The sequence below is a fragment of the Juglans regia genome, chromosome 6 (assembly GCF_001411555.2).
Source record: "Juglans regia cultivar Chandler chromosome 6, Walnut 2.0, whole genome shotgun sequence".
Classification (NCBI taxonomy): Eukaryota; Viridiplantae; Streptophyta; class Magnoliopsida; order Fagales; family Juglandaceae; genus Juglans; species Juglans regia.
The window spans coordinates 4,432,981-4,449,967 of record NC_049906.1 but is presented as its reverse complement, the minus strand read 5'-3'; the positions used below and the strand labels follow the sequence as shown (position 1 = coordinate 4,449,967).

Genomic DNA, 16,987 nt, shown 5'->3' with positions numbered 1-16,987 from the left:
TTAGGTCCGTGGCGTCGAGTGGGCTTTAAATTCAGAGAATTTCGTTATTTTTGTAAGCTAGAACTTGCATTTATCTGCAGGGAACACAGCCATGGGAACTCAAGCTCCCGGTCATGATCAGAACTCATGCGATAGCGGTGAAGTTAGACTCTCTCTCTCTCTCTCTCTCTCTAGTTTATGCCCATGAACACACACACACAATGACACACACAATGGAAACTCTGGAATTCCCAAAATCGCTGGAGTTCTGAGCTCTTCCTAATCACTTTCATTTCATATAGATTTTTACATATGATGCCTAAAAATGCGTCATAGATGTTTATATAAACTCATTCTTGTTTATGTTCATGATGCATTTTTAATACCATATATGCAGTCCAAGATAGAGATGCATCAGATTCAGAACACTGACACAAATCACCAGCTTTCCGACGAAGATCTGCTCTCACGAGGCTGCGGCGACTCTGAGTCCGTCGACGACGATGGCCGCCGCCCAAAGCGAGCAGGTAATTAAGGCAGGCCGGTGTTCAAAATAATAGTTTCTGTCATGGGTTGGTTTGTGGTTCAAACTAGTCCATGCCGTGCTGAATCATGTGTTCGCTCTTCCTAATTATATTATATACATGTTAACTCTCGACTGTGCAGGGACGGTTTGGACTGCAAGTGTTTTCATAACAATGGCTAGTGTGGCTAGCCCTTCCTTTCAGTCGTTGCCAGGGAACGTTGCACAACTTGGATGGGCTGCTGGTCCGGCCGTGACCATTTGGTTCTCCCTCGTGACTTACTGCACCTCCGCTTTGCTCAGCGCTTGCTATCGTTCACCTACTAAGAGAAACCATAGTTACATGGATGCCATTCGATCCAACTTGGGTAATTTTTTTTTTTTTCCAATCAAATTAACAAAGTTCATCATTTTTTATCTTTTTTATTTTTGGCTTTTCATGGATTATAATTTACTTTCTAGATGGGGCTAAGGTCAAAATATGCTGGGTGATTCAGTACGTGAACCTTCTTGGAGCAGCCAGCGAGTACACTGTATTTGCAGCCCTAATGATGACTCCCGTAGCTAGGTTTGAAATCATGCGTACAGTATCTTAATTATCATTTTGGTTAATCCTTTAATTTAGTCCCTAATTAATTTTGGTTGTTTTATTCAATCAAACAGGGATATCAACTGGCTCTCTAATTGTCGCAACGCAGCTGATCATGCATGTTATGTTAATCACATGCCATACTTAATGGCTTTCGCCGTTGCTCAAATAATTCTCGTTCAAATTCCCAAGTTTCCAATCCCTCAGCTGCGCAGATTCTCCATTCTGTGTCTTATGATGTTCCTACTTTATTCAGGAATTGGTGTTGGCCTTGCTATCGCTAAAGTTGCAGGTACTGGCGTACTGCGTATACGTACAAGCTGTAACTTATGTTTTTCTACTTTTAATCTTAATTTCTGATGAATAATTTGCAGGTACGTGCGTGCGTGCGTGCGTGCAAGTTTTCATTACATGATGACCTCAAAGTTTTCTTATTTACCGCTTTAGAAAAAAAATCTATAATTTATTCTTGAGCAATATATATACACAATATATTATATATTATATTACACAATAATATTATAAAATGAGAGTTTTTTTTATAAAATAATATTATTTTTATAAAATATTTTATATCTCTTATTTAAAATATAATTGTATAAAATATTATACCAAATATCATATCACGTGTAAATCATTTTTCAATTACTAATGTGTTGAAGGATCATGAGCCTTGTCTCTCTTTTCTTGCCTTTTGGGGCCCCGTAGTCTACTAATTACGTTTTATTACGTTTTATAGTTCTACTAATTAATTGTTAATAATAATTATATTATAATTAAATTAATAAGAAAAAAAATCAAAATTTTAAAAGTTATTTAATATTAATAACAAAAAAATATTTAATTAAATTCATCTACAATTATATATAAATTTCTTAATTACAAATCAACTAATATTTTTACTTGAAGTGAGAAACTAATATTTTAATATTTATTTGAAGTAAAAAATTAATATTTTAATGTTTAATCAATCAATTGTAATTTTTCATCTTTAATCAATTACTGTAATAAAAATCTAAAAAATTTATCCAATTTAATATAAGATATTTTTTACATTAATTATATAAATTTTAACCTACCTTCTCTTTTGGCAAGCCAATTCTTTTGTATAGGAAAAACCTACTCTTTTTGCTGAGAGCTACCACTGGTGAAAAACCTATTGATCTTTCCGCTGGGAGTAGGTTTCCAGCCTTATCCCTTTTTACGAAAATTATGTGTACTGGAGTCTTGTTTTTTTTTTCACATCATATTTTTAACACTTTTTAATATTTTTAAAAATGTAAAAAAATTTATAATATTATTAAACAACATTTTCTTAATCACTAAAAAAAAAAAAAACTGAGCCGAAAAGCTTCGATCCCTTCTCATCTTTGCACTTTCACGCTACCTATCGGGTTTCTGCAATTATCTGCAGCGAACACAACCATGTTTTTATTTTATTTAATATTTAAAGAAGTTTTTTTTTTTTTAATAAGTTTGTGAATTTTTTTAAAATGTCTAAAGAATTTAAAAAAATGTTTGAAAAAGAAATTTGAACATACGGTAAGAATTTCGGTGGCTTCCGTATGCATCACGGCCATCATAATAATTAAACAACTCATCACGATAAAATAAACGCGCAAGATCTGTTATGATCCGGCCGCCCGGATGAACAGTGCTACTTAAAAGTCAAATTACTCGACCTACTTATATATATGTACATAGGTTTATTTGTGGAGAGAAACAAGTTCACGTGCTTAATCTTCATAATTTGCTGGCCATGGTTCTGTTAATCCTTTTAAATGGGGCCATGCACATTATGCAATATGCAATATATATGGATGCTGCCAATATTTAACCATGCGCGCCATGAGTAGTAGTACTATTACTGCAAGCTGCTAGCTAGCTACGTAATATTGTGTCTGGCCAGTTTACATCGTCCACATATATTTACCATGCTACGTACATCAATACCATATATATATAATTAAACACATTCATGATTAATGACATGACATAACTAAAGTACTTACGGCCAATTAAAACCATCATGTTTACCGAGATTTACTTTATTCTTAGGAAAAAACCACTTTAGTATATATGACCATGAAATCTATCATTAACCAACCTTGATGATATATATGAATCCAAGAGCTACAAAATGTGTATTCCTTAGATATCCATATGATATCAAAGGTTATAAGGTTTTGGATCTTAATAGCAATAAATTTTAATTTCACTAAATGTTAAATTTTATGAAAATATTTTCCTATTCAAATCCGTCCTCACAAATTCTCATACTTATTCCTTTTTATTTCCTGTCTCAGAAGATTCATATAGTACATACTACTATTCTAAAATTCCAATTGTTATTCCTAATCAGAGTAATTTAACTCTGTCTATCAATGAATCTATACCAAACAATAGTCCAAATATCTCCACAACTCATGATCAATCTAATAATAGTCCAAACAGAAGAAAATCTTCTCGAGTTAGACAGAAACCCAGTTTTTTGCAGGACTATTATTGCAGCAATGTTTCTTCAAATGCAACACGTCTCACTTCTTCTAAAGATGGTTCTAAAGGTAATCCATATCCTATCTCATCTTTCTTATCTGCCAGTAGACTATCTAATTCACATAGAGCGTTTCTTGCTTCAATTTCAAAATGTCCAGAACCTAAATCCTATAAACAAGCTGCACAATTTCCTGAATGGCAAAAAGCTATGAAAAATGAAATTGATGCTTTGGAGTTAAATAACTTGGAACCTTGTTACTCTACCTAAAAATAAACAGACTATTGGTTGTAAATGAGTATTCAAAGTAAAATATAAAGCTGATGGAAGCATAGAAAGGCACAAGGCTATATTAGTGGCAAATGGCTATAATCAACAAGAGGATTTGGATTTCTTTGATACCTTTTCTCCTGTGGCAAATGTGAATTCTATTAGACTATTACTTGTTTTAGTTGCAATTAAGAACTGACATCTTCATCAATTGGATGTAAACAAAGCATTCTTACATGGTGATTTACAAGAAGAAGTTTACATGGAGCTTGGAATGCCTAATCCAGAAAATAAGGTTTGTTATCTTTTGAAAAGCCTTTATGGCCTCAAGCAAGCATCTAGAAAATTGTTTGAAAAACAGTCCACTGCCCTCATTAGCTATGGTTTCACTCAAGGAACCTTTGATTGCTCTCTTTTTATAAAGAAACCCACAACATCCTTCATGGCATTGCTGGTATATGTTGATGATGTGTTGCTAGCTAGTGATAGCTTACAGAAAATTCAACTCCTAAAAGAGTTTCTGCATGATCAATTCACTATAAAGGATTTGGGGCCACTAAAATATTTTGTTGGCTTGGAAATAGCAAGATCAAAAGTAGGCATTTCTCTTTGCCAAAAGAAATATGCGTTGGATATTCTTCAAGACACAGGAACAATTGGTACAAAGCCTGCTGCCTTTCCAATGGAGACCAATTTAAAACTCAAAGCTACTGATTCTAATTTGTATGAAGATCCATCAGCTCAGAAGACTCATTGGGAGGCTCTTATACTTAACACTTACAAGACCAAACCTTGCATATTCAGTTCAAGTCCTAAACCAATTCCTTACTAAGCCTGTTGTGAGTCATTATCTAGTAGCAGTTAGAGTGTTTAGGTACTTGAAAGCCACTCCAGGTTAAGGATTGTTTTTCTCAGCATCCTCAAAATTGCAACAAGGTTTGCAGTGTTTGGGCAGGGTGCATTGATACAAGGAGAAGTGTAACAAGGTTTGCAGTGTTTTTGGGAGACTGATTGATCTCATGAAAGTCCAAAAAGCAAGTAACTATAAGTCGATCCTCTGCTGAAGTAGAATATCGAGCCCTTGAAGCCACAACATGTGAAGTCCAATGGTTGGTTTATGCATTGTAGGATTTACAAATCACCCATTCTCAGCTAACTTTCATGTATGTTGATAGCAAGTCTGCAATGTCCATAGCCTCAAATCCTGTTTAGCATGAAAGAACCAAACATATTCAAATTGACTGCCATTTAGTTTGTGAAAAGCTGCAGCAAAACCTCATCAAATTATTTTACATTCCATCTCGACTACATTTGGCAAGCATCCTTACAAAGCCACTTGGTTCTTTACCTTTTCATCATACTCTTCACAAGATGAACATCCTTAATATTCATGTTCATCTTGAAGAGGTGTTGGAGTATAGCCTCAAAAATAGAAGATATGGAATTAAAGTCAAAATATGAAAATAGCAAAATAGAGAATGAGCCTTGACAGTTATTTTTTGTTATTTTGTTAAGTACATGTAAAGCACTTCTATTTCTGTATAAGTACATGTAAAGCACTTCTATCAATTTAATTCAATCTATTCAATGCAATATATGATAATTTTTCATTCTCTTCTCTCTGCTTTCTAGTTTTTAGTTTTTCTATCTTTCATTTGTCAAGTTCTCAATAGCTTGGAGCGTGATCGACGTGTTTGGTCAGTTTATGATTGAGTACAGTTTAATCATTTTCACCATTTCCATTAATTGTCTTCTGGTGTTGCCAAACGACGGAAATAAAATAGTCATGATCATGACTAGGAGCTTGTGTTCCCATGGCTGTGTTATTGACAAAGGGTTAGTAAGGTCTCGTTTGTTTTCAAAAAACTTCTCAACTCATCACATCTCATCTCATCTCATCATTACAATTTTTTTAAATTATTTTTATAGAAAATAAATAAACAATTCAACTTTTTTAAATTTCAAAATAAAAATAATATTAGAAAATATATTCTAATAATATTTTATTCAACTTTTAACTTTAATCTCAACCTATCTTATATGTAAAAACAAACAAGACCTAAAATGCACGACCAAGACATGCATTTACATAGCACTAGCTATCGCGATTTCTTGTGGCTGGCTAGCTCTCGATCCCTGCGTAATTATGCCTCGAAGATATATATACAGTCCTAGGAGAGAGCATTCAACTCACCTCCATACCATATGCATGGGGGAACCTTCGTGGAAACTTCGCGCGAGGGTCCATACAAAAACCAGACGGTTATTCCTATATATATAATATGTTCTCCATTAATGTTCATCGAAGAAACTCCAAAAGGACAAAATTGCTGGCATTATTGTTTAGGAGCTAGGAAATCAATGATCATACAGCATTGGGTGTCTATAAATATAATTGCCACTCCAAATTTCCCTATGGATGTGACTTTGGCAACATAAGTCTTTTGAGCTTTCCACGCTCACGAATTAAGGTATTGGTGCTTACGCCTTACGGGTATGCAGGTAACTGCTTATATTTTATGATCATTTTAAGGTTATATAAATATATATATATATATATATATATATATTTTAAATAATTATGAATGATTTAGTACCATCTCCCTTCTCTATGTACATGCAATCATATATATAACAGGTATATGCTTGTCACCATGCATTAATGCATCAATCATGGGCATGCAACGCCATAGCTAGGTAGTTCTTTTTCATTTACTTGGCCTTTTAAAAGTTGAAATACCGATGTTTAATTCGCCTAATCAAAGGTCTGATTGACATCTAGCCATGACCATATTTCAACCTCCAAATTTTTGCCGCCCCCACATGCATATATCATGTGTACGTACGCATGCAGCTTCCGCGAAGCTTCGTATTTTCGGCAATTTCCGGACGATTCTGTACGGATGATTGACGTATACGTATCGTAACTTCTATATATATAATTGACATTAAGCAAACAATAATTTCTAGTACACTTGATTTCAGGATGCATCAGATTAATCTTGTTACCAATTGTTGGAAGTGCAGCAGAGCATGCGCGCAGGAGCAATCATATTTGCTTTTAAGAACAAGTTGGTGAGTACTAGCAATTATATATATGGTTCTAGTTCTTTTCTGTCTTGACAATTAATTTATTTTGTAATAAGAAGATTATAAGGGAAAATTCTGCATGGGCACATTAATGTTTGCAGGATTAATTAACTCTCTTTTTTTTTTTTTATGGGTATATTATATATAACATTGCAGGATATAAATTTAGGTGTTGCTTTAGGGCCGGTCTGCAACGATAACTCAAATTGCAATGTTTGTGGTGAGAATTTGAAAAAGCTTTCTTAATTTGCCAAGTTTTGAAAATAAACTACTTTATACTAAAAGTACATTAATGGCCTAATTAATATTTCAGGTTCCTGCATTATGCGTGGTCGTAGAATATTGGATTATGGGAATTAAGATGGATCTTGATTTCAATATTCTTGAGACATGCTCTCTTGCTCTATCAATAATTGCTACGGCGGCCTTCACTTTACATGTAAGAATATTGAAATAACTATTATAATATCTATTGACGTAAGTTGTATCTAAAATTGATATAACTATTATAATATTTATTGATGTAAGTTATATCGAAATATGGTGATAATTCAGAAGAAATCTCATCAGAACTGTATGCTCTGGCACATGGTCCATCCAGGCGGGCCATCCAATACTTGAAATGTTTTGTGCGTTGATATAGATTTCATATAACTGACAGAAAATGATATAAAAAAACTCAAAATTATGGAGTCGTTGTCAAAGAAAATCATGGAGATGATAACATTAACTTCTACGGAAAATTTTCAACTTAATTTGAATTTTATAATTCTATGCATGCACCCGCATAGTGATGCAAATAATTAATTGATAATTAATGTTATAAGGAAGTTTTACACCACACACCACCACCTAATCAATATGTGATTTGTCATTTTTGTCATTCTATTTAGAGTTTTGCTACTCATCATCTCCATACACTACATTTTTTTTTTTTGAATTTTTTAAAAATTATTTCTGATTTTATTCTTCTTAAACTTATTGAATTTTTCTACTCATCATCCATATATTACACATTTGATAAAATAAAATAAAAAAAAGAGTGGTGTGTGGGATGATGAGTAAAATTTTTCTTCTATTTAAACATACATATTTAAGCATTAAAATCAATACAAAAAGACAAAAATGAAAAATTATACGTGTTAATTAAGTGGAATTGTGCTATATATGTAAAACTTATATATATAAGAAAATTCTATACATTATACTACCATCTCACTTTCATCCTATTAAGTATGATGTGACACATTTATCACCATTAAATGATCATTTATTGCATGTTTCTTTATCATCTAATGGTAATTAATGTGCCACATACTACTTAGTATAATCAAAATAGGATGAGAGTGTGGTGTATAGTAACACCACCTTCCCACTTTCTCTAATTAATTAATTTAGGCAGCGACGAAGAGTTTTTTTTTCCCCCAAAATGCATGCGCAGTCAAATACTTTAAATGCCAAAATAGTCGAGGGTTTACAACTTGGAAGTTTAAAAACTTCGGTTTCTGGAAACATTCACATTCCTCCACGAGGCTCCATCTTCGCATTAATGAACACAGAATCTTTGCCTCCATTCGGCATTCCTGGTGCCCACACGTAATCAAAGAAAAATGAGGGAAAAGAGACATGCATGATCATGATGAGAACTTCCAAAAGCGATCTACTTCTGCAAATAGCATATAGACTGTATAATGATGCAAACTTTTCCTCTGAAACATGTGGAACCTCGGCAGATCAAATAGGGATTTCGTAATCATTCAACCACTCATCAAAACGCGTTATTGAAGTGATTTTGGAACATAACATGATTACACATCAACATTAGAGAGTGGAACCCCAACTAACGTTTAAATCTAGTTAGTCAATCTCTGGGTTTGTGAACGTGATGAGTGTGCAGAATTGGAAAAATTATGCCAGCTTGCAATCAATAATGGGAAAGGCCATCAAAAATGAAAAAGATGGTTCATGATCAAAAGAGTTCCTCATAACAAACCTCGACATTATACAACATAGTGTTTTTTGATACATTTGGGGATGGGGAGTTTCGAACCAAGACCTCTATTTTAGAGGCTGAGAGTTTATGTCAATCAGGCCACATATTTTGTCTTATAAAACATAATATTGAATGAAAGATCACTTCATTGACTTTTATGGAAAACTCGATAGTAGAAACCAAAGCCAACCCACACCCTTCAAAAGAACCAAGGTTTCATCTCTACAATATCCATAAGCTTGTTCATTTGCCTGGACAAAAAAGGCATCATTTTGATTACTAATTGACTATCATTGTATTGTGAATTTATGCTGAATTCTTGAATTATAATCCCAAAAAAATTGCTCAAGTATGATAATGCTTCTAGAAATAAGAATGGCAACAAGGTGTTAATCATACTTCATTTAAAGGGGGCAAGGCAATTCATCATGATCATGGCCCAATGACTTTTTATGCACAAACTTTGCAAGACAACTTTAGGGCTTGTCACAATGGAATGCTGACAGAGAGCTCCAATCAGGCCATAGAAGATTACAAATGATAAAATTCACCGGATGTGACACGAGAAATGCAGCTCTAACTGCCAACTACGTACATATATGGTCAGTCATGCACTTGTACTGGTGGAAGATCAGACAAGGACTTCAAGTTTGTAAAAGACCTTGTGGTGGGAAAGACACAGCATTACTAGCAACGACTAACACAATTAACAGTTGCAATTTCCTGGACAAGACTACAATCTAACCAAACCTGTATAATGATTGACGAGTTCACGACGCAACAAGCAAGTGGTTCGATCAAAATTTATCCTGCAAAGTACAATACATAGCAGGTGCCCAGCCTTCTAGCATATGGTTGTTACATATTACAATACTTTATCTCAAATAAATCAAAAAAGTCCTTTTGATTTTGATACTTTTCCTCAAATTTCATTTTTCAAATAATGCATAATGTAGTTCTAATTTTAAAAACAGTATCAATGGGCGAAAATATCCATATAACTTGAAGATAATTACAACTTTCAAACTTTCAAGGATATGATTATATTCTTTAAAAAATCAAATGATCTTTTTATGTCATTTCTACCTCAGAAATCACTTTTTTAAAATTGTTTCCAAACAAATATAACAAGTTTGAAAGTATTTTAAACATATAATTATCAAATAGTAAATACATTTTTAAGAGTAGAACATATTACTTAAACTATAAGCTATAAACTTTAAAATTATAAACTATATTTCCGACCGCAATCCAAACATGCACTAGTCTCTTTATTTTCGCGTAAAGCAAGTCATACATAATCAGAACAATTGCGAGAAAAGTGGTTTTTTATTTTTTATTTTTTATTTGTGGCGTCAGTTGCCAAGTTTGAGCACTAGGCAAACAGTGATTAGGAGAAGTAAATCAACTGGAAGGACTAGGAGCTTTGGCTTCTGGTTTTTTATTTCTTTTTGAATAAGTAAAGTGCAACCATCCATTCTTCTCCATTATTGTACCCAAAGAGTTCTGCGACAGCAATGAAGAATGTTCTCCAGTAGACAGTCCACTTGACAGCAGAATCCTTGCCGTATGTTGATTCCATTATCGGCTTTATGGAAGTTGAGTTCTTGTCCATTCTTTTAAGCCACTCTTCACTGCAAAGGGAAAAGAAAAAAAAGAGAGTTCTTAATTTGTTTTTCTACTTATGGTCTGGGATAGAAAATATATAGACCATAAACAGAAACACCCTTACCTTGTTTGTGCATAGTGCTTCCCATTCACAAGCCAATGATCAACAACAGACACATCGTCCTGCATGTAAACCATTGCCAAGAAGCCATTGATAAGTGAAACCAACTCTAAATTACCTCCTTGGTTTGAATATGATCACATAACAGAAATCTTGACTTTTTTTTCTTTATAAGTAGTTGTATTGATAAAGATAGACATAGCCCAAATACACTGGAGTTATACATATGAGTACACCAAATTAAGAACTAGAAACTGTTACAAAAAAGTTATGGAAGCTGAGACCATTTAACTCTAAAGCAATGGCCCACATAAATAAAGTCTTCCAAAAAAATCACCTAAAATCCTCCGAGGAACGTTCATGATCTTCAAAAAGTCTATCATTTCGTTCTCTCCAAATACACCAGAAAATACAAAGCTACAATCTGTAGTGTCCCAGTGATCCCCTCCAGCTAGCTATTAGTTCCACCACCCCTTCCTGACATTACCCAAGCTAGTCCCATACTGTTGAAGAAATAATTCCATATGTTTCTTGCAAAATTACAATGTAGTAGTAAATGGTCTACCGATTCCCCACTATTTCTGCACAAACAAAGAAAGCAGCCTTGGGAGGTGCTTTACTCCTCCATATGTTCTTCCACGGGAAATTAGGCCTAGTTTGAGCTGAAAGTAAATCATAAAAAGTGCGAACCAAGAATTTCATTTTCTTAGAAAGTCTCCATTCCATCGTGTCTTCAACTGGAACCCCAACAATGATGTTGTATAGCGAGTTAAAGAACTCCTCCAGCACACTCACTTCCCAATCTTGTACCTCCATAGTGAGGTTGATATTCCACACCTGTGAATCTTGACTACTTGCCCTCACATCAGCCACCATAACTTCCTTATCTCGAGCAATAACCAAATCTCGCACCCACACATCCTCCCAAAAGCTAATTTTGTTGCCATCCCCCAAACACAGCCGAGTGTTACTCAAGTAATCCCCCCACCCTTGCCTTATATACTTCCACAACTGTAACACCCCATTCCCGTAGGTTATGAGTGTCACGTATTTTTCATAAAACAAACCCGACAAGAAATCTCATATTTAATAAATGAATTTAGGATTTATTTTGTAGAAAAACTATCTAAATAAAATGTTTTCTAAAAAAATTAATTGAATAAACTAAATAAATTCATGTCATAAAAGCATGTTTTATTTTTAGAAAGTCTGAAACTAAAATTAACTGCTCCTTCTATTCCTGGCTTGCCTGCTCGTAATCATCATCCTCACCTAGGTGGTTAAAAACATGAAAATAAATTAAAATGAGTAAAAAACTCAGTAAGAAATCCATCACAACGTAAACGTAATAAACATAAGATTTTCATAAAAACTTTCATGCTGAGCTTAAAATTCATGACTGTTTATACTGATACTTATGCTATGTATGACTGACTTATCTGAATTAACTGACTTAACTAACTGATCTGACTGATTTAACTGATTTAACTGACTGGCCAATACACTTAACCATGTGTGCGAGGTTGTGCACCGGCCCCACGTCTCGCGGCCGCAAGGGGAGCCGCTGATAGTATTCTGGCATACTATGGTAGACCACGACTGAGTTCGTGGCTTGCACATCCACCATGAACTGAACTGCATTGTACGCATTGGTACAATGCATCTGAATGGCCATCTTATTAACTGATCTGATCTTATCTTACACTTGAATTTAAGATGTCTTACATTTCTTATACATATGAGATGCATGACATATTACATACATAATCATAATTTCTGAATTTAAACATGATGCAGAATGACATGATCGTATACTATGCTGGATAACATGTTTGCATATGACATGAGTGGTTCATAAATAATTGACTGGAAATGAATTGGCTTGAATAATACTTATATATAAGCTGAATTATGATGATCCTAATTTATTATCAAATTACTTACCTCGCTGCGTTTCTTCTTGAATATCACTTCGTAAATCGACACATATACGCAATAATAACTATCACTAAATCTGTTTGGAGACGAATAAGTATTAATATCCTACTTAATTAAATTCACATCGTAGAACATAATCAAACAAATATTCTATTTATCACAAAATTAATGAATACTGATATCTTAAATTATTTACAATACTAATAGCAAAATCTTATTTTAAAAATATAATTTAGTATAATACTTGAGATATAATCAATTCTATTAAAAATAAGTCATAAAAACTTCAATTCTTAAAATATGTTACTTTTCTTATAATTAACATAATTAAACAAGAAACAGAAATAATAATATCATTTAAATATTCTTAACATATATTAAAATTTACAAATTTAATAGCATAAAATATATCAAAATCTATTATAAGATTCATTTCATACAATATATTATAAGTATTTAAAATAAAAGATTAAACACTTACCAATTACTATTGAAATCTAATTAATAATTAATAAAACAGTTTAAAAATTCCATAATTGTTTTTCATTTCTTAACATAATTATTAAATATTATAAGAAACCTAATAAATTCTATTAAATTCTTAACATAATAATTTTATTAAATTCTACTAAATAGACAAAAGAACATTAACAAAATATTAGTCTCAATAATATACTTTGAAATATATTTTAAAATTCTTTAAACACTTTGTTATAAAAATGAGCCTTTAACTAATATATTTATTTAAGGAAAACTTCAACCTTAAAAATATCAATATTTAGCCTAATAAAATTACTAAAACAATTGTTGAAATAATATAAGAACAAGATCAATTTAAAATACAAGTTCATTTAAAGATAACTAAAATCTGTAAAAGTTACAAATGTAATTATACTTGAAACAATCCTTCAAGATACTAGATAAATAAAAGGGCATATATGTAATACTAACAATTAACACCTGAACACTTAAAACACTTGTATCATTAGAGGAGGAACAGAGGCTCGGGAGAGTTGGGAGAGAGGCTTACGGCAGAGCTTACCGAGAGGGAGGAGATGATGCGCGGCAACTCTGGGTGGCTGGAGGTGGTTGGCGACGCGGCCGGTTTCTCTGGGCAGGGAAGTGCAACGCCGAGAGAGAGAAAACGAGATTCTGTTATGCCGAAACAAGAGGAAGAGAGAGAAGGGTGGTGGAAGACGATGGGCTTACCGGAAGGGAGTGGGCTCGATGGGGCAGCGCTGGTCGGCGGTTTCTGGCACTGTGGGTGGTGCTCCGACGTCCTGGGGTGGTTGGCGGTTGATTTCGTGCGTTGGGTGGTGGCTATCCGAGCTTCGGCTTCATGGCTCCCGCGAACTGTCGTGCAAGGGGTCTGTTGATGTAGCGACGTGGTGCTTCGTCTGGTGGTGCGAAGTGAGGGGCTGGCGAGGTACAGTGGCTTTTGGCCCACGGTGGGGATAAATACTCTGTTTTGAGTGTGTAAAAACAGAGGAGGCACTGCGGTTACTCGTTGCTTGGGCGGTTGGCCGGCGGATTTTGCCGGTCGCGGTTGGCTTGGCCGTGCGTGGGTGCTGCACGTTTCTGGACAGGGAGGCGTGGAGGCGTGGTGGTTGTCGTGTGGGTGGCTAGGTTTATGGAAGGAGACCATTGCTGTCGTGCAGATGGTTTGCGTGCAGTGGCTCCGGCAACCCTAGCTCTAGGTTGAAGACATTTACGTCTATCATGTACGAGTTCTATATATAGACCTATGGAAACCTAGTGAAGAAGAAGAAGAGACGTACGTGCATGGGAGTTTTTATCATTAAAAAGAAATAAAAATTTTAATAGTGTTTAGACTCATGAGTTTGGAGAAAAAATAAAAATAAATAATAATAATAATAATAATAGTAATAGTAATAGAATATTTATAGATATATATAAAAAATATATAAAACTTATCTTTTATCATAATCTTAGGGTCGGGTACCCCGTAAGTCCCCCTACACTCGTTGGAACACCAAACCCTCCTAGCACACTCAGAATTCTTGACTTTAAGATCACTTTTATTGGATTAGATAAAAGCTAAATCTAATGAGTATTTAATTATTAAAGAGTAAAATATGCTCACATTAGATTAGTCAAATTCTAAATATTTAGAATTTAGCTACAATGACTTTCAAAAGTTTTTCCAAATTTGAAGGTTACTGTACATACATCAAATACATATTTTATTAATTATTTCTCTCTCCCTTTCTTTTTATCACATATTTTATCACAATTAATATATTAATTTGACTTAGTGATATATTAATTTAATAAGAACATGATTATTAATTAATATATAATAAGTAGAATAATAAAATATGATAAAATTAAAAAAATTAATAATTAAAAAAATGAAATATTTTTGAAATTACTAGTTATTCATTACCATATAATGAATAAATGTATAATCTAATGTGAAGATTTAATGTGAATAACTAAAACCAAATTCATCTTATATTATTTTATTATTATATAATGAAAAAATAGCTATTCCAATGTGGAGATTTATGTGAATGGAATAATCAAAAGTTAAATTTTTCTTACATTCATCAAAATTGTCCTTTAATTTTGGCTAATTTAATGAGAGTGCTCTAATTACATGTAATAGCCTGGATTCATTCATTGTCTCACACACGGAGTACAGTTTATGGCCATTTTTTAAGACATTGCAATAATATCAGAGGAACAATTATAACGAGTTTGAGAGGGCAGTGTAAACGAATCTCACCTGACAATAAAGAAGCAGATTTGCTGAAGGCATTGTTCCTCCAGTAAAGAAGTATCTAGTAATCCAGTCATCTTCATTTACGTCCTACTCAAAAAAGTGGCCAAATAGTATCATTACCACTACATCTTAAGCAAAACCAAAACCAGAAGTGGCAATGTACACCAATGGCTGTCCAAAGTTTTAAACAGAGTAAAATCAATGTACCTCAAAGTGGTAGGCAAATGCTTTGTGGCAAAAATAGTGAACAAAGAGAAGGCTGTCCTGTTTCATCCACTTGGATATCTTCTTCAGAAGATTCTTATAATTCTTCATATGCTGTGTCTCAATCGGTAAAACTAGTTCTTGAATCATTTCTCAACAAAAACATTGTGACAATGGCATTTGCACACGGCTTGAGAAAGAAGTTACCTCAAACATCCCGATGGAAAATATTCGGTCATAGGAAGTTTCCATTTCAAATGTGCTAACATCTGCAACAATGATCTCCAAATTTTGCAGCTGAAGATCCCTACAGAAGACAGCTGGAATGATTTAGAACCTAAGGTAATTGCTTAAGCAAAATAAAGAGAATTAAATAATTAATTAAACCTTATTTAAATCCAAAAGAATCTAAGGTATGCATCTGTGTGTGGTCGTCATAAGGCATATGGGTGGTTAGAGTGGCATACCCACACTGCTTCTCAATAAATGCTTTCTGGGTTGTTGAATTACAAATCCCTGTAACCTTGCAGTTTCTATACTTATATGCGATGTATAAAGAGAGTGAACCCCAGCCACATCCAACGTCAAGAACAGCATGACCATCTTTTAACTGTGACCTCTCACAGTAGAGTTCCAGCATTGCTTCTTCAGCATCTTCCAGAGTTTTTGACTTGTCAGAGAAGTAGCAACAACTGCACAAAACAATATTGAAAACAACATTTATGCTAACCATAACCTTTGATATTCAGATACATACAGGAACCCAACAAGATTGAAAACTTTGGTGCCCAGAAAATTAACCTATATTTAAGATTCTTTCCAAGGACCAACTCGAAGAAGGAGGTTGGTAGTTCATAATGTTGAGCCTTTGGCTCATCAGTCTTGATAGCTATGGGCATCTCTCTTAGAGCTACAAGTAAGCGTATAGAAGTTAGGAACGGCCAAAAGTTAAAAGAGAACAAAAAAAATGATGATTTAGAGGGAGAAAGAGAGAGGGGTTTACAATGCACGAATTGGAGGAGGTGGGAGAGTTGAAGCTCAGAAGATGGCTTGTATTCGGAGCGAAGGCGGCCGGCCAAGAGCAGCCGTGTGAGCCTCCGGATTACAGCGTCCGGTAGCAGATTGCGCTCCAATGAAGCTAGCATCAGCCGCACTGTGGCGTCGTATGGTCCCTGCAGTAGCCCACCCTCCATTACTACTCCGCAAACCTACCCTCTCTCTCTCTCTCTCCCGCTGTGAATATATATACGACAGTGACGATCCCAGTGGTTTTATAACGTCTTATATTTATGGCCAGTCCTGTCGTACCGTTGCCACGAGCCTCACGGTCATGACTTTTAGGCTGGTTTAGATATAGAGATTGATGATATCATTTTTTTCAAAAAAATATTGTTAAATTATTATGGATAGTGCTACAGCCCCCGCTTGGGGC

General features: G+C 34.2%; 1 protein-coding gene and 1 long non-coding RNA gene across 3 annotated transcripts; one reads left to right on the top strand and one right to left on the bottom strand.

The window, feature by feature from the left end:
• Window positions 1-6,191: 6,191 nt before the first annotated feature.
• On the top strand, window positions 6,192-7,506 carry LOC109003046. Of its 2 annotated transcripts, none has more exons than XR_001998090.2 (4): window positions 6,192-6,326; window positions 6,841-6,930; window positions 7,102-7,165; window positions 7,259-7,506. It is a non-coding gene; the product is annotated as an uncharacterized LOC109003046 (long non-coding RNA). The 2 variants fall into 2 exon arrangements; XR_001998089.2 differs by having other exon boundaries at window positions 6,192-6,357.
• A 2,650-nt stretch (window positions 7,507-10,156) lies between these two features.
• Window positions 10,157-16,796, bottom strand: LOC109003045 ((S)-coclaurine N-methyltransferase-like). The gene is made up of 8 exons (XM_018981002.2): window positions 16,559-16,796; window positions 16,357-16,465; window positions 16,023-16,247; window positions 15,763-15,862; window positions 15,559-15,669; window positions 15,355-15,438; window positions 10,671-10,729; window positions 10,157-10,572 (listed from the first exon to the last, which is right to left on the bottom strand). The coding sequence occupies exons 1-8, from the start codon at window positions 16,746-16,748 to the stop codon at window positions 10,380-10,382; spliced, it is 1,071 nt and encodes a 356-aa protein (XP_018836547.1). The 5' UTR covers window positions 16,749-16,796; the 3' UTR covers window positions 10,157-10,379.
• Between the last annotated feature and the right edge of the window lie 191 nt (window positions 16,797-16,987).

Bases quoted from the DNA above. Each gene is read 5' to 3' on its own strand.
- LOC109003045 (XM_018981002.2), bottom strand. From the start codon at position 16,748: ATGGAGGGTGGGCTACTGCAGGGACCATACGACGCCACAGTGCGGCTG. The intron at 16,466-16,558 runs GTAAACCCCTCT...GCTTACTTGTAG, and splicing joins CCTCCTCCAATTCGTGCATT to CTCTAAGAGAGATGCCCATA. The intron at 15,439-15,558 runs GTACATTGATTT...TTTTTTGAGTAG, and splicing joins CATTTGCCTACCACTTTGAG to GACGTAAATGAAGATGACTG.